This window comes from Lissotriton helveticus, chromosome 3_2 (genome assembly GCF_964261635.1).
Source record: "Lissotriton helveticus chromosome 3_2, aLisHel1.1, whole genome shotgun sequence".
Taxonomy (NCBI): domain Eukaryota; kingdom Metazoa; phylum Chordata; class Amphibia; order Caudata; family Salamandridae; genus Lissotriton; species Lissotriton helveticus.
In genome coordinates this window covers 237933861-237956071 of record NC_136062.1, presented here as the reverse complement: position 1 = coordinate 237956071, position 22211 = coordinate 237933861, and the positions used below count along the sequence as shown (strand labels likewise).

The window sequence follows — 22211 nt, the reverse complement described above, 5'->3', positions numbered from 1 at the left end:
GTTTAGAGTACAGATCTTAATCTTCCTATCCATTAGCCTTATTAAAAACCAAGTCCTTACAAATATAGCCGATTTTAACTAGTCGGTAAGTTTCTTCACTTCTTTCACTTTTATTATAAGATGTTGCTCGTTTTTTCCCTACCACCTGTATTTCAAAAACCCACAGCATTTGCCTGCTGCCTGCTGTTGCTGTTCTATCCCCCCACCACCAGACACCCAAAGCCCTCCCATAACCCCCCCTACCATTCTGCCCTTCCTACCCCCGCCACCCATCCTTCCCAACATATGAGGCCCAAGGACCATTAGTCCCTGCAGTAATGGAGTGCCGTGTCTCCCCGGATCCCCCCCCCCATAACTTAAGAACACGGACCATTAGACTCTTTTAGATGATGCCCACAAAGAAAGATACATAAAATAAACCAACTCTGATACATCAATCAACGAACCCCCCCCCCCCCCTCCCGGCTAAATTCACATAGCCCTAGAAAGAGGAAACAACGTTGCACCTGTACCTCCACCACCTATATAGTTTCCAAATACTCTTTGGCCTGTATCTCTGACCAAAAAAACTTAGTTTGCCCTTTCACCGTGACTTTGAGTTTCGCCGGGTTCTGTGAGTATACCACTGCCCCTTCTTTTGAAAGTCCGGTATGAGTTGTTGTAGATGCCACCGCTTAGAAACCGTGGCCTGACAAAAGTCCGGCCTTAAAAAATAAAAAAAAATTACAGCCCTTGGCAGTGGCTTTCTTGTCCGGTCTTGCCAAAGCATAAATATCCTCTCGGGCCAGAAAGTTGTTGAAACTGACTAAGATCGCCCTAGGAAGGCTTTCCTCTCCTTGACGGGGCTTTCTCACAACAAACGGGAACCGGTGCGCCTGTTGAATTTCATGGGACCCGTCCCAAGTTGTTAGCTCAGGGAAGGCTTCTTTCAGTAATTCAGCAACAAACCTGCGCACATCTGAGCCCTCCAGTTTCTCAGGGACTCCCAGAAACCGCAAATTATTCCTGCGGGAATGATTTTCAAGTTCGGATAGTTTGTGGCTCAAGTTATCCCGGTGGGCCTTAATAGACTTCAACTCTTCTTTCTGTGCAGCAGCGTAATCCTCAAGGGCAGATATTCGAGCCTCTGCCTCAGTAACTCTTTCTGCAGTTTCCGTCCCAAGTTTTATTGCCCGCCGAACTGCATTTTTTTACCTTGCTACAAGTAGCTTGCATGCGTGCGTTCTCGGCTTTACTCTCGGCTCAATGACCCATCATTGTTTCATAGATAGTTACCAAAGTAATTTCCTGGGGCAATAGTGTGTCTAGAGGATTTTGGCCACCCTTCTCCCCCTCCTGAGAGGCAACATTCGTTGCTTGACATACGTTCAAGTCTTCGCTGGGAGTAAAAGAGGATTCTGGCATAGCCTGTTGTGACACTTTTTTCTTTGTTTTCTTTTTTATCGTGGTAACACTGCAGTTGGGTGAAACTTTGTCCCCTCCTAAAGCCTCATCCGGACTGCTACCTTCGCTGGAGGTCCGCCCACTCCTTGCTCAAACTGGAGCCCTCATCTGATGATGCCTCGGATAAAGAGTAAAAGTTTTCGCCAGATTCTGGTACACTTGTGCCCTCCTGAGTATCAGAGACTAATACGTTGGTCTCCCTCAGTGATTCGCTTAATAGGGTATCTCCTCTGTCTATAGCGCAATCTCCGTCTATCAGATTCCGCTTGTTCCAAAATAAGAGACGGAGGCTGTTCCTCATTCCCTTCGACATTTTCATAAATGTCTATAAGTCTCGTCACTGCAGATTCCTGAATCACCAGTTCGTTTAGTGCAGCATCTACAGCATATGTCCCCCCTGCTACCGATATCTCGGGCATTGAATTGTTATTGCGGGCATTCTGTCTCTCGAACATGGCTGGGAGGGTTTGACTCTGTGTGCTTTGCTTCGATACACGGGGCCCCTCAGCGATCTTTCCCTTACCATTTTTTTTACGGGGCACACGCTCGCTGGTAGGGGTATTGGAAGTTCTGGAGGGATCGATAAGTCTCCCCTTCTTTGTCACCCTCTTTGACAGAGTGCGCCGCTGTAGTGCCACCCGTTCTATCGCCACTTGCATCCATACCTTGTTCTTTCTTTTTCCCGCTTCAGGTATTAATTTTAGAAGTTTCATTCGACTTGGCCATCCCTTTTACCGGCATCCTTTTTTTTTAAAGTGGCACCTCCTCGGCCACGAATTACTCTGCTTAAGTAGCCACAACACAGCCAAAAGGGTAATCACCAATGAGGGGCTCCAAGCCGGCTAGATAACAGATTGCCCTGCAGCTGTGATGGTTGTAACAGTGCAGTTTAGGCTATCTATCTACCTTCTTTTTTTACCATTGCTGCCGCTTTCCCCGCACACCTTTCCCAAACTTAGTGCTCTCCAACAGTCTGTTCAATGTGCCGCTCTAAATTGGTGCGCCGTGTTGAGCCGCCCCCAGCGGCCGCCTCCGACCGCCGCCTTCCACGTTCACTCTCAACGGTGCAAACGCCAGCAACACAAACGCTCCGCTGTGCTCTGCTGCGCTGCTGCCTCGGAGGTTGCTCGTCGGCTCATCAGCTGATATCTCCGGCGAATTAGAAATAGCAACGGTACTCTCCAGCAATCCCTTCCAACGTACCGCTCCAAATTGATGCGATGAATTATCTGTGTTGGAACGCCGCCGCCTCCGATTACCGTCTTCCTAGTTCACTCTCGGCGTCACTCGTCGACTCACCCGCTGATACTCCCGGCGAGTTGAGAAAACTGCGGTGCGGACGTAAGCCGCCCCCAGCCGCTGCCTCAGACTGCCGCCTTCCACACTCACTCTCAGCAACGCAGACAGTACAGACTCCAGGTAAGATTATGGGATCCTTAAAACGCTCCACTATGTTCCACTGTGCTCCCGCTGCTGCCTCGGAGATTACTCGGGGCAAAGTCTTTTTTAAAAATCATCCTGTTGTCCGCCAAAAATCCACCATGGGTCCGGGGGGATAGGAGAGAGGAGCTGAGCTGCTTACACAGCCCACGCCACAGCCGCCATTTTGCCTCGATCTAAATCTCATGTGCTTATTCCTAATGTGTCTATGCATACTGTGATGCAGACATAATGCGTTTGTTGCTATATATGATGCTGTGGTCATTACTTTACCAGTAGTTACTGATTGTGTTTCACAATTGCTACTTTTGCTTTCTAAAGTTTCGGACAGTGGCCCGATTGGCCCTGTCATGTGTATATAATCCCCTGTAAATATTGCCTAGTGCCAGTTGGCACAGTGTATGTGTGATTATGATTCTAATGCGTTTTGTATAATACAAAGGCTATTTGTTTATATAACCTTGTGTGGAGTTTCTTTTGTGGTGTGCCTAGTGTGTTGCTGCTGTGTGTTGCGGCAAACGCTTTACACATTGCCTCTGGAATAATTCTGGCTGCTTGTGCCAAGCTACCAAGGGAGTGAGCAGGGGTTAACTTCAGCGTGTAACTCCCTTGCCCTGACTGGAGTGGTGGTTTCTGCCTGGCTTAGGCGCAAGCCCTAACCAACCAGAAATTCCATTTCTTACACAAGTGATGTTGGCAGCTTAATCCATTGTAAAGCGGCAACTCCACATATCCCATAAGCCAGGACAGAACCATATAGCTGTATCCTAAATTACAAAATGAATACAACTTCAATTTGTGGTACGATTGAAAAAACGATACAAATGTTTTTATATTTAACAAATGTAATGGTCACAATTCCACATCTCACTATGATTCCTTAGATTTAATTACTTCGAATTGAATTTAGCACATGTATGCCACAGTCTATTCCCAAATATAAACCTAAAATGTATAACAGGACCTGTGTTCTGGAATTGTCCCTTGCTCACGTTTTTTTCTTTTGTTACTACGGAAAAAAGCTGTTGTGGTGGAACTGCTAGCCCGGACTACTGGTCCTGGGTGCTCCTCTATTAAAGTTGTTTCCTATATCTTTGAAAAACTGCAAATCCATTTGTATGCTGTAATTTCTGGCCAAGGTCCTGGTTCAGGTGGTAGCATAGTTCATGGAACACCAGAAGAGCCACTGGGCCAAGTTACACTCCCACTTAAGATACGTATACTTTTGGACGCTTATTGGACATCCAGGAGTAAATGCCTTTCTTATAGAAAAGATAATCTGATATTTGACTTTTTCATGCTCTAGTGGTGCGATCAAGTCATTTGCAAAACATAATGCTGTCGATCTAGAAATATACTAAAATAACTTATGTATGGCAATGTTTCTGCACTCCAAATAGCAGAAAATTGTAGCCCAAAATATTGGGTTCAGCGTGGGATACCAACAAACTACTTTAGGGAACAAGTCAAGCAGAGGATGCAAAAGATTGACATCTGTGCAGCCTGATACAGTAGCGCCATTCAAAACCAATTGGAGTATTAAATAGATCAGTTATTCTTCAATGGTTTAGTCCTAGTAAGGATCTTTGCTACTCTCTGGGTCCAGTGCTGAAGTTTATGAACTCTACATTCAGCCAATGATTAATTTAATTTGCTCATTGTAGGTGGAACCTCCACATGAAACATTATGTGAAACGTTAATTTTTACACGGTAGGAGTTTCTGGATGTTAACATAATAGATGTGTGCAGGCTGCATAACAATGCATGAAATAAAGTTGTTTGAATTGTTGGTGCACCATTATAGCTCTTCATAGCAGCCAAATGGGTTGTCTCATGTGATCAGCTACGAAGTGCTATTTGACCCTTTCATTTACGCTTACTATCCTTTAAAAAGGGGGCCCTGATTTCAATTGTCTGATTATGAAGGACTTGATGTTTGTTGATTTTAAGAACTTTATTCTTGATTGGCTGCACCTCTAAAGGGTGGCGCGCGAATTTCCTGTTTTTATCCCCCTTCTCTTTATCCCCCTTCTCTTTATCCCCCTTCTCTTTATCCCCCTTCTCTTTATCCCCCTTCTCTTTATCCCCCTTCTCTTTATCCCCCTTCTCTTTATCCCCCTTCTCTTTATCCCCCTTCTCTTTATCCCCCTTCTCTTTATCCCCCTTCTCTTTATCCCCCTTCTCTTCGCGTAAGCACGAAAGTTATATTTACGCAAGTCTCTCATGGCCTCTGCATGCGTGAGTTTCGCCGTTGTGAGTTGTGCAAGCGTGGCCTTCCCTTGATCCGTGTCCCGGGAGAGATCCGCCAGCGATTTCTCCGCTCCACTCAGTGCCTGCTCTAGTGTGCGCTGTACTCCCACCACCTGCTGGATTCAGTGACCCCTGGCACTAACTTTGTATGCGTCCCACTCTAGAGCCCTGGAAGATGCTGTGCCCGCGTTGTGCTGGAAGTGGTCCCTAATGAATTTGCCGTGTGAGTGGCGAAAGGCTTGATCAGTGAGACACTCCTGGGGGAGTTTCCACGTTGGGACCGGGGGGTGCCAGCGAAGGATCAATACATGTGCATCGTGATCTGATAGTATTCTTCCCAGGTAATCTTGGGAATCAGGTTTGTGGTGCATAGGAACCGGTCTAGTCTAACCCTCAGGTCGTGTGGGATAGAATGGAAAGAGTAAAGTCGCGCGGTCGGGTGCAATGCTCTCCATGCGTCCATCAGGGACCAGTGATCCAGCCATCAGCGGAAGCGCTCTGTTTGTTTGTGTGCTGGAGAGTGGAGTGGTGGGGGGTGGGACCTGTCAAGGTGTAAGTCCAGAGCACAATTGTAGTCCCCTCCCAGGAGCCAAGGTATGCCTGCATGGCGGGCTAGGACACCAGTTAGGGAGTTCCAGTATTGTTCCTGATCTGTGTTAGGGGCATAGATACACCCTATAAGGATTGACTGGCCTTCTAGCAGGCCTATCAGTTTTGCGTATCGGCCCTCCCTGTCGATGATCCTGGCATGTTCTTTGAAGGGGACCCCCGGTCGGATCCATATGAGTGTGCCTCTAGCAAAAGCGGAGTACTCAGTGGCGCACAATATGCCACGCCATTTTTTGTGCAATCGGCCTACCTCTTGCGCCGTCAAGTGCGTCTCCTGTAGGAGGGCCACCTGGGCCTGCTGACGCTTCACATATGCGTATATCGAATACCGTTTGCTGGCCGTGTGCATGCCCCCGACGTTGAGCGTGAGGACCTTGAAGTCTGTGTTTGACATGTGCGTCATGTGGTGTCTGTGTGGTCCGAGTGTCTCTCGGGTGGGTCCCCCACCTGGTCCGCTCCCTCCCACCGCCCCCCGCTCTCTCGAAGACTAAGCCGATCGCTCTGTGTGCCTCTTCCTCGCTCGGGTTTGACAAATAGGAGTAGAATGTAAAAGGGGATAAAAAATAGCAACTTTAGGAAACAGTCCCAACATCGGGGACCCGTTGCACAAGGCAACGCGTCCAAACTAGGTTGCATAAAGCTTTAGTTCATTGTCGTGGGGTCGTGAAAGGACAGCTCTCCGGCTGCTGCCGGCTCGGCTCCGCGGTTGATGAAGGCCGTGGTGGAGTCTCCTCTATAGGCATTGCAGTCCGTCTCCGGGGTCGGCTGGGGTGGGAGGACCCAGGCTCTGGTGATCTCCCCAATATAGGCCAGCATTCAATAGGTCTCTGAGCTAGACCAGTGGCAGAAGGCTGCCTCCAGCCATGGTCCCGCCCCAGGAGTCGTCGAGTTGACTGTGTCCTGCGTTAACTGCCATCTTGTTAGATCAGAGTTTCCGCTGTTTGGGGGGTCACTGCGGGTGGCGTCACGGAGCCTTCGCTGAATTCGGGTGCGTCACTGCCTTCCTCCTCCGAGCTGACTAGGTGGGGGCCCTCCTCTGTGTCCGAGTTTCTCCTCCCGGGGTCCTGGGCGGCCACCGCCCTCAGCGTTTCTGGCGCTCAGCGATGATTTGTCAGGTCCGGGTAGCCTGTTCCCGAGGGGCTGGACCGCGCCTTCAGTTGTGTTAGGGTGAGCCTCCGAAGTCGTCACCCCCTCTCCGTGTGCCAGAGTTGTTTCGCGCAGGTGAGTTGTCAGCTCGGCGCGGAAGGTGTTGTTCTATCCAGGAGTCCGCTTCCTTTGGGTCGGAGAAGAAGTGCGTGCTCCCATCCTGGACGATCCTGAGGCGGGCCGCAAACAGGAGAGCGTATTGTACGTTCTGTTGACGCAGGGTGCGCTTGATTGCTTGGAAGGTGGCTCTTTGACGCTGTACTGCTTGGGAGTAGTCAGGAAATAACATCACTTGTTTGTCCTCTACCTGCAATAGACCTCGTGCTCTGGCCGCGTGGAGGATGGTGTCCCGGAAGTGCAGCAGTTTCATCAGGAAGGGTCTGGGGGGAGGCCCGGCTTCGGCTTCCGCGCTGGTACACGATGCGCCCGTTCAATGGAAAAGTGGGGGGTCAGGTCCTCCGCGGGTGTGAATGTTGTGATCCAGTCCGTGATGTACTTGACCGGGTCGGCCCCCTCCACCCCCTTCGGCAGATTCATGACGCGGATGTTGCTCCTGCGGGAGCGCCCCTCTAAGTCATCCGTCTTATGCTCCAGAGTCTGGATCCGGGCTTGGAGTTCTTTCAAGGTTTGGTGGTGTTGTTGCACCTGTGGTTCCATTGTTTGCATTGTCGCTGTGCTTTGATTTACCTTATCAGCGAGCTTCCTGTGGTCCTACCGCAAGATGTTGAGGTCCGCAGCCAGGGTGTCGAGTTTGTGTTCCATGGCCACTCTGGAGTGTTCTATGGCCGCTAAGACTTGGTCCAGTTTCCTGGACATATCTTCACTGGTAGGTTCGTCCCGGGACCTGGTAGTGGCTGGCGTCTGGGCGGGTGTCTTCTATGGGCAACCCATGCTGAGGGGGGTCCACCACCCGGTGTGTCGTATCGGGCCTGGCGGTTGCCGGCAGGCCGCTCCGGTCCTGCCGTATGAGGAATCAGTGGCGGGTGGATGGCCCCATTTCCCAGGCGTCCGGCTGTAGTCGTGGCAAGGTGTCAGCTTGCTCTCCTGCGGTGGTCCCGGCCGATGCAGTCCAGGGGTGTCGCTCCCTCGCGGTGCCAGGGGTGTGTTGGAGGCGAACGGCGGTTCTTGGGTTGCGAAGGGTGCCAGGGTGGTCACCCTAAGTCGGGTGCTAGTCACTGTGCGCACTCGCCTTCACCATACGGCCTCCCACCGGTTGTATGCGATAAGATGCGAGAGGGAGTACAGTCAGTTCCTAACTCGCAGGGAGTGTCAGGTGGTCATCCTGCGTTCCTCGCTGGGCACTGCGTTTATGTGCCTAGGTCGTGTGGTCCCTCGCAGGCCTCGGGCAGGGGGGGGGGGTCTCCGTCCGCCTCCCCCGTCGAAGCTGCATAGATAACTGTCACCGCGGTCTCAATCCTGGCTTCAATGCGTGAGTTGTCTAGCTCCTCACTGTGTGCCCGGGCAACTGGCACTCACCCCCGGTCGGGTCTGCTCCGTTGCGGCCTAGCTGTCAGGAGGGGAAGAGCGAGCCCCAGTGCACGTGCAGTCCCCTGATATCCTGATATGCTGCTGGTGCGTGTCTCCGGGTGCTGGCCTCCGTGTGTGGTTCTACTATGGGCCGATTTTCTCGCTGGGTGCAAGCGGGGGGAGGGGAGCCCCTCCCCAACGTCTCCCCCGCAGCACCGTGGACGGCTCCGCCACGGACGCCAGTGGTATGCCTGCCGTCCTGGCCTCTGCGTCCTCTAGGTCTCCCAGCCGCGCACGGGCAGTAAGGTCACCTTCCCGGTCCCACTCGCACCGCTGTGTTCTCACTGTGTGTCAGGGATGGCACACTTGTGTACTTCTGCGGCCCTGTGAGCGCGATGCCTAGGCTGTGTTACCCTCCTGGGGTGTTCTTGCCTGTCCCAGCCGGGATTCCGTGGGGGCATGAAGGCGGTGTCTGTGCGCCGTGTGGATTATGTACAGTCTCTGGGCTCGGGCCGTCGCTGCCGCCTCACCTGATGCCCGCAGGGCACACGTCCCCAGTGGTGCCGAGCCAGGCTCCCCCCTGCCTCGTCCCTCAGGCGCCGCCTCCGTGCACTGATCTCCCGGTGTTGGCACGATGTCCGCATCTGCAGGCCGGGCCGGGAGAAGGGGGGGAGGGGAGTCCCCCGCCGCGTCGTCGCAGGGTCGCAACTCGGCGCTTCATAGGGTCCGCCATCCCCAGGACCGGTCAGCCACGTCCCGCAGCCACTCTCCGCCTGATCTCGCCCAATCCGCTCAAGCGACTCCGGGTCAAGTCGGTCCTCAGCTATCCGCGATGTTCCGGCATGTGTCCGCCATCTTAGAAGGGGCACTCGCCGAGGTAGCGGCCACAGTGATTTTGTCCCCGTTGCTCTGCCCAGCCGCAGTCAAAGCATACCGGCATGTTCCCCATCGCCTCCGGAACCCCGTGGTGGGCGCCGTATTGTTTGAGGACACCTGGAATGGGCACTAGAGGCCGCGGTCACCAGCCGGCAGCAGGAGCCTCACGGAGAGACGTCCACCATCTTGGCTGGTCCAGCCACGCCCCATTTATCCCCCTTCTCTTTATCCCCCTTCTCTTTATCCCCCTTCTCTTTATCCCCCTTCTCTTTATCCCCCTTCTCTTTATCCCCCTTCTCTTTAACCCCCTTCTCTTTAACCCCCTTCTCTTTAACCCCCTTCTCTTTAACCCCCTTCTCTTTAACCCCCTTCTCTTTAACCCCCTTCTCTTTAACCCCCTTCTCTTTAACCCCCTTCTCTTTAACCCCCTTCTCTTTAACCCCCTTCTCTTTAACCCCCTTCTCTTTAACCCCCTTCTCTTTAACCCCCTTCTCTTGAACCCCCTTCTCTTGAACCCCCTTCTCTTGAACCCCCTTCTCTTTAACCCCCTTCTCTTTAACCCCCTTCTCTTTAACCCCCTTCTCTTTAACCCCCTTCTCTTTATCCCCCTTCTCTTTATCCCCCTTCTCTTTATCCCCCTTCTCTTTAACCCCCTTCTCTTTATCCCTTACTGTATTATGACGTTTTCATGCTTTAATGTTTATACTGCCGACTATGTGGAGGTGTGGGTTTGGAGGGACTGGTATGATAACTGAATCTTTTACAATGCTTGTTATTATCCTCTATTATCACATGTGGAAGCTTTTGTACAAATGCCACTAAAGAGATTTAAACCAAATAATGAAGGACTTGATGCTGATGCAGTACTATCAAATTGCCTTTATTTATGACTTGAAATCAAGATTATTGCGTTGCTATTTTGTCTGTTTCATCTGAAAAGCGTAATCTGCCTTCGGATGAAGCCCAGGTAGCTTGGATGATACGAAGCTTAGTCTACTTAGTGTGCCCTTCACTGGTTGCTGGTTAGGCAGATAACAGTTTAAGATTCCGTCATTTGCTCATTAAGCCCACTCGATACTAACCACATAAACAGTACAATTGTCCACCTACAAGGCTGATCATAGTTCTAGTAGCTGGTGCACCTGTTCTGCGCCTGATTTCCAATACTTCAAGTATACAGGCATGCACCCACTCTCTCTTCAACTGTGTTCAGGTTTAATGTTATCGATTTTAGATGTTAGTGGTCTAAGCTGTGACATTTGTTTGTTCAATCTCTAGTTTATAAAGACCAATGTGTTTCGCCACCACGGAAAGGCAATCATCCAGAGGCCACGAGACCCTGAAAGGGGTCAATACAACCTGGAGCTGACCAACCGAGGATACCAATCTAGAGCGGTGTAGGTGAGCAATTTTTGCGTTTGTGGGATTTCTGTGGTGCTGCTGTTCATGATTTACACTGTGACATTTGAGATGCCGCCAAAAACATTGTAAACTCACACAATGCTGCCCACTGAAGAATCGGGATACATTTATAGATTTATTGGATTTCATTGGGGCGGTTTAACCCACCAAGACAAGTACAATGAAAGAAGTCCTATATTTTATATCAAGTAGGTAAGTATGTACGCTTATGGATCTATTTATTTACCTTTCTGGTCGTCCTTTACATCCCTGTAGCATGTCCCATCCATTCCTTCGAAGTCAAAGTATTACAAGAAATTTGCATATTAACTTTATTTAATATTCTGAAGGAATTGCTAGATTTATGTAGTTTACTTGTATGGGAAACCCGTTGTCTCCATATTTGATGGTCATGAGATGCAGACAAGAGCATCCATACTTGAACAAAACCCATTCCTTGGGTCCAGATGAGGACACATTCAGAGTATCCCAAACATAGAGCTTATATATTAAACAGTCATATAGGCACTCATGGGGGCAAATCTGAGATGCCATCGTGTACATGAGATGGTATGAAATTACACTAAAGCTAAATGCTAAAAATAACTTATTGAAGTACAGATACATCTTCATAGCGGTTATGTATTCCATCCTATCTAGCAAATTGAAGCATGTCGGACTATTTACACACTTCTACATTTACCACAGAGTGCCCTTATATTACTGTTGCATTTAGACATGGGCATAAAAGGCATCGCAGAAGTGATCACACTCCTACCATTGCTATACTGGTGTAGAATTTGGTATACTGAGGAATTGGTTTCCTATATATTGTTTACAAGGAATTATAGAGAACTCGCACACAAGCCCCTACTCACCCTGAGAGCCACGTGGGAGGACGTGTTTGGACGGCAACTGCATGACCGGGAAAGGGACAGAGCGCTAGAATTTCTGAAGAAAGTGTCTAGAAACGCAAGATTCAAAAACATACAGCACTACATCTTACACAGAGCATACCAGACGCCGGCGCGTCTCCAAAGGTTCTACCCCAACACACAGTTCTTATGTCCTAGATGTCGCTCCCCAGATGCACACTTTCAAAACATGTTCTGGAGCTGTCCAGCCCTTCAGCCCTATTGGTCGGCTGTCCTCGACTGCATCTGCACTATCACGGGTCTCACAGAGCTTACACTCCTGGGAGGCGGTTGCTTTGGGAATCTTGCGTAGGCCGAAGGCACACAAGGTACAGGTCCGCTATGCTGCTCTTTCCCTGTGCCTAGCCAAAAGAAACATCGCCATGCACTGGAGTGCGATCACCGGTCCCTCGTTTGAGACATGGGTGGGTGCGATGCAAAAATGGGCGCCAGCAGAGGAGGAAGCCCTGAGGGAGGAGGAAGCAAAAGGTCAGCATAAACTCCCCATTTCCTTAGAATGGACCACGTTATCCCACCAGTTTAAGCCAACCCATATGCACGCTACCCCCAGCACCTCCCAATGCGACGCTACAACCCCGGCGGCGCCACCGCCCCAATAGAGTGTACATGATGTGATCCCTCCCCCACCCCCTCCCCCAACCTCTGGCAGATGTGTCCCGAACATCCTACATGATCTTATCTCCTTGGCTCAGTCTCAGCTCCTCCCTTCCCCCCCCTTATTTCCATCTTTAAGGTTACCTGATTCTCTCTTCCCACACATGTTTCCCCGTTCATCTCCCCCAGTTCCCCCCTGAACTCACGTTGCGTCGGAGACTGACGTACCAATGCCTCCAATATTCATATCATATGAATTCAGTTTACGTCACGATGGCATGTTTGTACCGCTGTAATGTCACCAGTTGCATTAAGATGTAATGTGAGAGCTTTTTGACAAAAAAGTTAATTAAAATATTAAAAAAAAAAAAAAAAAAGTTTACAAGGAATTATAGCCCTGGATCAAGACTGCACTTGTAAATGATATTGCTCCCAATTGGCCATTCACCTGTATGCAAAATGTAGGTACAGAATCCTATCGTTAAGAGATTTTGCAAGTAACTGGTCTACTACCAGTTCTTCTTTCACCCCATATTGTTGTCTAGTGTGTTTTGTACAGAAGAAAACAGTAATAAGTTATCTTCTGTCCACCCTACCTGGTTCACCTGAAGTGGATTATACCGATCTACTGTCTGTGTTTTACAATACAAAGAGGCCTTGCGGATATTGAAATCTGAAGCGAGAAGTTTAGTTGTTTTTAATGTGGCTAGTTTTTTATTTGCAAACTATCTGCTAAACAGCGTTACCTTGATGCAATGAATTGGATATATGAGAATTTAGGGACTTTTGTATCCACCTTTTTATCTGTTTGATAATATGCATATTCATTTATGTATATTGTTTTATGGAGGCTTACCCTTAAACAATATTGATGATGACAATAAATAGGGAAAAAACATATATATATTTTTTTGCCAAATATGATTTTGGTTGGTTCCGGTCATGTCAGTTTCATACCAGTTTGTAACAGGTAACCATGGCCTACATCTAATGTCTGTGAAAATGTTTGATTGATAGCACAGATCCTATTAACTAGAAATTAATCTAATGTCTTAAATGGTAAATAAGGCAATCCCGGTGTGTGAAATTTTCTATTAATATTTCTATTAGCGCTATCACTAACTTTCTTTGCTATTAGTCCGCCACATCTAATTGACAGTATCAAACTAACTACCCTTTTGGGGAATTGCATTCTGGTTGTGGGAGATTTTATATTTTGGTGGATCTTAATATTTCATCCACTCAAAATTGTCTTCACTCATGTGAAACATTAGGCTTTTATGGCAGCTACTCGGAATTTTTTTTTTTTTTTAAAAGGGAGATAGAAGCACACAAAGGGATACACACTGCTTACTTGGTTAGTGTAAAGGTAAGCCATCAGAGTGCACCCACACCATTCTTCGTGGTTAGTGTCTTCTAAAATAGTTGTGAGACCCTTAATTACTATATTCCCTCAATGGTATGTACTCTACTGAAGTAATAATTGTCAAATGCGTCAATAGGTCTCGACACGACCAGGAGGTAATCTCTTAGCTGGGACATATGGTGGGATCTGTGCAAAATGTGAATTAAAATTGTTACCGTCCTCAGAAGAAAAATTATTTTTAATTCTAAACTGGGTCGCCAGTAAGGTCAAGACAGTGGGATGTGATGGGGATGATTACTCTGCCCTGCACATCCAATAGGTGATCAGAAAAGAGGTCAACTTGTATCAGCCTACTTGTGCCCAAAGGATCAATGGCTTTCCTCGGGCCCAGTTGCATAACAGATACCCAAGGTACCTGGTGGGACATTTCACCCTGAAACTGTTTGTTCTACAGTTACTCAGTCAGTTGGAGGAATCTACTACTATCCCCTTGGAGGTGAAATTATGATGCCCCTCCATTATCAGGAAGGACACAGGAATTATTAAATAAACAAATATCTAAGAAATCCTAATTCAGCCAGAAGCATTGACTGAAGAATACGCTGCATACTCTTTCACCCAAAAAGGATCTCACAACAAGTTAGAACAGTAGTACTTTCTTTAATAAATAAAACGAGACCAAAACAACAAACATTTAATCAGTAGGACCGGTGCTACCTAATGTTAAAGATTTGAGTGAAAAAAGCTCCAACTGTGGATATCTGGTTGCGCAGGACCAGGACAACTGCATTGGATTGCTTGCATGCCACAGGGACCCAGTTAAGCCCGCTGAACAAAGTACCTTAAATCCTGCATCGCACAGTGGTGGTTCCGATGAGTGGCGGTGATGCAAGTTTTAGCTATGGGTCCGGTCCACACAGCAGCGGTGATGTGTCAAATGAATGAATGGTTTATAAAGCACCTGAATCACACCCTGAGGGTTATCTTCGTGCTATGTAGCATCGGTTCAGAATATCAGTTGCGGAAAAGTTCCGTCTTCAGAAGGTTCCTAAAAGTAAGGAGATCAGTGCACTTGCGGAGATAAAGAGGTAGAGTTCCAGTATAGGGGAGCCAAATAAAGTCTTGCCCCCGGTGCGAGACTTCCTAAAGCTTGGGCTAATGAGAGATTTGCTCAGTTCTGCTAGAGTGTGCACGGCAGAAGAGTTGCATTGGTTCTGCTGGTTCCACAAAGGCAAGCAGAGCACCTTGAGGCCACTTCCAAGGGTCCAGGAGTGAGCTGTCGCCACTTGGCAGGGTAGAATCACAGCTGGCACAATCTAGGTGTGGGTTCCAAGTTGTTGGAATCATATGTCCTTGAGGTTTCAGATCAGGCCATCCAACTGGCCGTTGGAGTCACTCTGGCCTCTGGGTTCAAGAGATGCAGGTCTTGTCCTTCTGACCCAGAAAAGAGGGCAGCTGGTCAGCAATACAGGGTGGCAGTCCTTCAGAGTGGCAGCCCAGCAGAGTGGCATTCCTTTCAATTGCACAGAAGTTCTTCATCCTGGCAGAGTATCCATAAGCTCCAGAACTGTACAGAGGTCCAGTAATTATACCCAGTTATGCCTTTGAAGTGAGAAGTTTCTAGAGCCATGCATTTAAAGTGTACTGGGCCCTACCTTCCTGAACCGGGATCCAGACTAACTGCAAGGGGTATGCAGCCATTTGCATGGTGACAGGACACAGCTTATTCAAGTGTAAGTGGGGCTAGCTCCAGCTCTTCCCTCCCATTGTTTGTGATGCCCATCCAGTCACACCTAAGCCCCCCATTGTGTGTGGCTGTCTAGGAACAATGCACAATGCCCAACTGTCACCCACACCCAGTCATGTAACGCACAGACAGGCTGCAGATACCAAATGGCTAAGGCAAGAAAATACCAACTTTCTAAAAGTGCAAAAAAACAATTGATGGACAGAATGCTGAGAAGTGTCAAACATTTCCTCCCAGTACAGAGATCTTTGCCTAAATCAATTATTTTGTTTGCTCACCATGCCATTCCAATTTCCACCCAGGCAAATCAAATCAATCTTGACCCTGCTCCCCATGTGAACAGTGCAGCCCGATCTGCCAGGTCATGCCTGTAGGAAGGTATGAAGGTGGAAATCTGTCTATATGGTTACCCCCACTTTTTGCCTGGTGTTTTGCTGGTTTTCGACTTAGTTGGACTGGGACCCCCCCCCCCCCCACCCCCCCAACCACCCCACCCCTGCACCAGTTCTGGCAGCGAGGGTAGCATTCCACACTTCTAGAGGGAGAAGACATGTAGTTACAGTTAAACCTGCTTAAAGTTAAACAGAGCCCCAGCATCACAAAATGGATGCTGCTGCCACACACGAGTCTGCCCTCCTGCGGCTGGACGAAACTCCGGCAGGGGAGGCCTGGACAATAGGTTTCCTGCACCTCCCCAGACAGGCTTTAGTGTATTGGGGCAGGGAGGGTTGCATTCAGTGAATGTTTTTCAGACACTACCTGGGGCACACAAGGTGCTCCATGCATTTCCCAGTTTAAACTAATTGCTGGGGCACTCCGCCCCAGCGTGAAACTGGACAAAGGGGAAGGGGTGTAACCACCCCCTACCTAGGTCCACCCATAGGAGGGACCTTAGAGTTAGTCTAACCCCTAAACTTGCTATAAGTATAGTACCCCAGACCCTAGGACTTTAGATTACCCTAGACGAAACTCTGATACATAATTCCTGGACCTTCTACATTCCATTTCGACTGGAAGACGGAAGGATCGCCCTTGTGGTCAAGGAATGACCACCCTGTCCAAACAGGCACCAACAGCATCTTTGCTGGTCTGCATTTACGAGGCTTCTGCCCGATCCCGAAGAATCTGCGACACAGGACACAGACTTCCAGACATCTGACGCTGACCTGTGCTCCCAGCAAAGCGGAGACCTGTGGCGGACACGAGAGATGTGGGACTGGAACTCCTGGACATCCTGCATTTCTGCTACTGCACCTACTTCCCGAGGAATCCCGAAGTTGTGCATTGGGGTATTTGAAGCCCCTGCCCCGAGCACCTTTTGCACTGAAGCTGAGGCCCACACTCCACGAGTGGGCCCGCTTTGTGCATTTCAGCTCGACGCATCTTCATGGTTCCTAGTCAGTTGGCTAGTGAACCCCCACGAAGACCAATCTTCACTTTCTTCAGCTTTTCTGGTTGCTCCGGGCTTGCTCCAACTCCTCTCCAAAGGGGGAGTTTCTCAGACCTTGCTGGTCTGCACCGAAGCACATCTGGACATCCTGCGTTGATTGCGTTTGCAAAGGCTTGTTGGGTCCAATCCAGATACTGACACCGCAGTCAACTAGATCCTTTGTGGGACAGCAAGAATCCAGATCCTGTTTGTCGTCGACGCCTCCTGGTCCTCGTGGCTGAAGGGACCAGCTTCACCTTCTCACCTGAAATCACCCGACTTCGGCTGGCATCTTCCTATCGCCATCCTGGTCACTGGCTAGTGACCCAGACTCTATCTCCTCTGCTTTCAGGTTCTTCACATCTCCGATCCACCCTTTGATCCACCCGGACACTTTTCCTCTGGTCGCCTGCAGCACTTCTTCGCAGCTCTCCATTGGAATCAACGACGAAACCCGACACGAAAAGAGACCTATGCACCCAGCTTCCCTGGGTGAGGTAACACGAGTACTCTGGTGCTCACATAGGTCTTGACTCTCGAAGTGCCCTAGTCTAAAAGGGTTCCATCGTAGTTCACCTAGAAGTACCCTTAACATGTAACTTTGTAACTTGTTTGTTCTCCATAGAAAGTCCATGGTAACCCGCGGCTGTGTTTAGACAATGCACGCGTCTACCGTGGGTCTCCTACATCCTAACCTTTGGTGGTTCTAGCCAGCCCCAGCGATGCCCTAGGCCTGCTTTCTAACTCTCATATGGTTCTTATACCACTATTTTAGTATATAGTTTGTGAGGCCCCTAGGGCATAACGTATACTGTGCGACTTATTGTATGCTAATAAAGTTCTGTGTATTGTACTTTTACCTCTGACCTCATAAAGAGACCTGAGGGGTTGGGATTAGAATAAATACATATATATTAGATGTCCGAATGAGGTTGCACACTGCTCGTCCCATCAGCGTGTGACCCCGAAGCATGATGGTCGATGTAGTCGGTATCAGCGGGTGCGCTTCTACCCGAGTGTAGTCTTGAGGGTGTTCACTGGTGTGCTTGCCATCCCTGGACACGTGTTTCGCGTTCATTAACGCTCATCAGCAGGGATTAGGCGTGTGCACGGGGTTGCTGCGTGGGCTGCCGAAAATATTCATAGGTCCAGATACCTCTTAAGGCGCGCAGGTGCGTTATCTCGGGGTCGTCACCTCCACCGGCTCAAGGGAGCCTGTATAAATAGTATGTCCGAATGAGGTCGCACACTGCTCGTCCCATCAGCGTGTGACCCCGCAGCATGATGGTCGCTTCTACCCGAGTGTTGAGTCTTTTATATTCAGGCTCCCAGGAGCTGGCGGGTTACGCACCTGCGTGCCATGAGCGGTACCGGACCTGAGAACATTTTTTGGCAGCCTACGCAGCACCCCTACATATATGCCTATTCCCTGCTGACGAGAGGCAACAACCTCGAAACACGTGTCCAGGGATGGCCAACGCAACAGTGATTTTTTGCTCAAGACCCTGGCAGAGGCGCACCCGCTGATGCTTACTTCATGGACCATAATGCTTTGGGGCAACACGCTGGTAGGACAAGCAGTGTGCGATCAATTGGACTTACATATATATTTGATATATACCTTGTGTGGTGTGCTTTCATTTGATCATTCAAGAGATTATAATTGGTAAAACAACTTGCTTAACTCGTTTCCAAGTCTTAGCCTGAAGGCTGCTCTCCACATCTACCACTGGGATATCTTTCTATAAGGTTGACTTTATAACCTACCATCAATAAGGGTCGTTTGGAATGGTGCAAGGTGCTCACTAGAATAGTGGACATCCTATACCAGGCCAACTTCTCACAATTCCTGGACCAGAAACCAGCATCCTCGGACTGTTTCGGGTATCACATCCCATCAGCCAGGCTAGCTTTACTTCAGTAGCATGGAGAGCATGGGGCCCACGCCTTGGCTTACCCATCCCACTTAAAGCAACAAATGAAAAAAGATCAAATGATTGACATTGGTCAGCATTCCATCCACATTCAGCCTCGTACAAAGATCTGGGCCCAAGGCCATCTTTTTATTGCTCACCAAGCATTCTAGTTTGGACCCAGGCACAAGCAAATCAGTGTGAGGGGTCTGACTCTGTGAAAGGAGCAATCGTTGAATAGCAACACTTCATATTAAAAACACCCAGGGCCCCAGCTGGAGAGCCCATGGCTGTAGGGGAATCTCAATCATTCAGTATTTTGCTATCCGTCTCTGCAGTGGGAGTACTCCTCCAGGACTTCAAGTGCTATGGGTGGGGTTTCTTGGTGATGTATCCCCCTTATGCCCAAAGTGTGGGTATAATTTGCAACTGCAAGTATCAAAAGAAATTCTGTGTACACCAAACCGTGTCAAAGGTTTTCTACAGGGCTAAGCAGTGAGAATATAACAAGGTAGTAGGGCCGTGAGTCACTGCTGTCCTGTTGTGCTCTTTTCAAATGACCTTTTTCATCACCATTTGCAATCCTAAATTGAATTATCATTTTGGAAGTTGGATGTGCTTGTATGAGAGTATTTAGTTAGCTCTTGTTGCCTTTAAGGGCAGCAAGTTCAATTTAATGTAATCTCTGTGCCATGTTCATCCTGAGATTCTGTGTGCCTCTTTATTATGAAGGCTCTTTGGACATCTACTTGCTGCTGGCATAATTTAAAAATCATAAGTAAAATCATAAGAGGCATTAGGATGCAATATAGTTGAGGCCCTTTAGTATGTGTGTGGTTCTAAGTCTGAAGAGGAGGGTCTCACCGTTAGAAGCCTTTTATTCCAGTCATTTGTATAAAAATGATTTGTCGTATTCGGGGATATTGAGCTGATTTGCAACGCATGGCCCAGAATCTAAAATACTCACTGTAGGGTGGATGGGAGAGTGACCTTGCATATTCCTTGGATTGGAAAAATCCAAAATGCAGAACACAATCGCATAGATTTGCTATCTGCTGTTAATTTGCCATTTGAGTGACCGATTCACAAAGGGACTTATGTTTAGTAAAGTTACAAGTGCGGAGTCTCTGCACTCGTGGCAGACTTTAAGTTCCTTTGTGAATCGGGCCCATTGTTTTTGAGCATACTGTCTGCCAATTCTAGGTTTGTGAGATTTGGTTGTAATCTTCTATTGACCTAAAGGGATTTTAATGGTTATTTTTTGTTTCTTTTGACATCTAGGACTGAAATGGTTGCGGAAACGTCTGGTACGCCTCACAATGCACTTCTGAATGTTGCCAAAGAACGGGAAGCCTCGAGGAGCCTGGTTTGCCATAGTAGGCAAGACCCCCACGAACCTAGAACGCATAGCCTAAATTTGCTCCCAACCTCTTTCACTTCTCCTTTGCACTCCGAGGCATGTTTAAAGTTCCAACAAAAGTGAAATTCCTTTTGTCTAAAGAATTACATACGTCAAGAGACCACTTCACCAATTCAAAAGAAGAACTTGCAGAAAGTCATCACTAACCCCCTTGTCTGGCAACTTGGACATTTTATGCTGGTGAAGGCCGTGGCAAGAACACAATTAATCGGGGAATGCTTCTATTTTGAAAGGACAAAATGTCCTCTATTTTTTTTTCTCTAAAGTATAAACACTGAAATCCAAACCTCAACAGTTTTACAGCTGATCATGGATCCTATATAACCGCCAGCACGAATTGCCTCAACGATGATAAACTACCTCATTTTCACCCAATAGATGTCCAGAGCATATAACTACTTAATGGTGACCTGGCATCTGATTGAACCGCCGTGGTCTCTGTTTTGGAGATGCTGGACGTGTAAACTCGGATATTTCCTTGAATGCTGACCTCCTGGGGAGCCATTTTGCAAACACATTTGTTTCTCTGCCGAGGGGTTTCAGTGCCCTTTCGTTGTATTGTTTTGGTATAGTGGGACGGTCTCCCCAGCAATGTTTTTGTTGGGTACTAGAATTTTGGTGTTTTTTTTGGATGTTGGGCATGTGGGAAACCCCACCACATATCTGCGAATTTAGCAAACATATGTGATCTGTTTTTAAATGTGCACTGTCTTGTTGAATTTCTTGCTTTCATCTTTCACATTCACAAGGTTGTGGCCGAAAAGGTGCTTATTGTCATTAGAGCAGGCCTCGCCTAGTCACTATTGAAAAACAGTTGACCCACAGATCTGTGTTGCACTTAGAGCATTAAATGGTTGAATGTTGGAACGGAGTGCAGATGTCAGTCCCTATTAACTATGTGTATTAACTGTGTGCGCTGATCGAAGACTTTATATGGGGTTTAGTTTACTAAACTGTTGAAATTAGCTTAATGGAGTCTACCGAATGAATGTGGTGACTACAAGAACCAGGAAAAGGAAAAATGTGATGTTCCCATCAGAAATAATCGAACACTAGTGGGTAGCTATTAGTGGTCAGTTCATTCTCTGAACCTGCTGCCATTTGGTGCCTTGCCATAAACCAGTTTCATTGTATAAATTGCTCTATGGGCTGGCTCTAATTGTGATGTCTTTGTAGGCCAGGTCTAGGTTGTTTTTTGTAGCACATCTGTGGAATCTGAAGTTGGAGGCTATGGTCCAGCTGCTGTGAGCTGACCGCACTACAGCCTCTATGCTATTGAAGAGAACCCACGGCCCATTGTTTTAATGTTTCTCATACTGGAGATTCTCTTATTCGTAACTTATGCATACTTGTTCTTTTCTCACTTGTTGTTTTCCCTTTCTCTGCCCTCTACCTCCTGTGGTTCGTCTTGGAGGAGGAATTTGGTGTTTAAATAATTTAAATGAATGGTTTGACATCTTAAAATAGTTTGGCTCGAATTTTGCATTGTACAATTACAAAAAACAAATGTTATACTGTAAAAATATTGTTATGAAAAGACGTAAATAAATATTTTGAATACAAACCTCGCTGAATTGTACTTTTTTCCGTCTTTGAACTCTATTGTAGGCAACTCGGGTACCTTTTTAGTTTTGCAAAGAGTTGTCTGACTCTAAACCAAACTTGTAACTGTTCCTTTGTCCCTCCTGTCTGTACCCTGCCTCTCCTTTCAACTTTAGACTGTTAGTAGTTAAGGTTGCAGCTTTCTTTGCTCCAAGAGGGTTTGATGAATTCACTGCCCATGGCTTGTTTTATGCCATGTTGTGTATTAGTAAAGTGCATTATCACTCAGGAAGAATCCTGGCACCGAGCATGTGTGCCTAAGCCCTGCCTATGGCAGGTTGGTTAATTGAAAAGCCAGGTCATCAGCTTCTTGTGGAATTCATGAAGAGGAGGAGGCACTGATGTGGAGTGAGGTAGTTCCACGCTTTAGGAGAGATATAAGAGAACACAGTCCTCCAGCTGTATATATGCATATGAAATGGATCGATACCCTCAACATCACCCACCCAATCTCCACCAGCAACCTAGACCAGAACATCAAACTTCAACAAGTGGATCACCAACTGCGCAGAAAGTTGCTCCCATCGGCAACAACACCCGAAGTTCCACCAAGCAGGCCAGCTGGTATACTG

General features: G+C 48.0%; 1 protein-coding gene across 4 annotated transcripts in view; it reads left to right on the top strand.

Annotated features, from left to right (window-relative positions):
• The window catches only part of LOC144826600 (uncharacterized), a 497905-nt gene extending 476310 nt beyond the window's left edge, over positions 1-21595 (top strand). For all 4 annotated transcript variants that reach the window (XM_078685107.1, XM_078685106.1, XM_078685105.1 and 1 more), the window contains 2 exons: positions 10511-10633; positions 19899-21595. In XM_078685107.1, coding sequence (XP_078541233.1) covers positions 10511-10633 — 123 coding nt within the window. In that variant the 3' untranslated portion in view covers positions 19899-21595. The remainder of the gene's footprint in view (positions 1-10510; positions 10634-19898) is intronic.
• Positions 21596-22211: the final 616 nt, after the last annotated feature.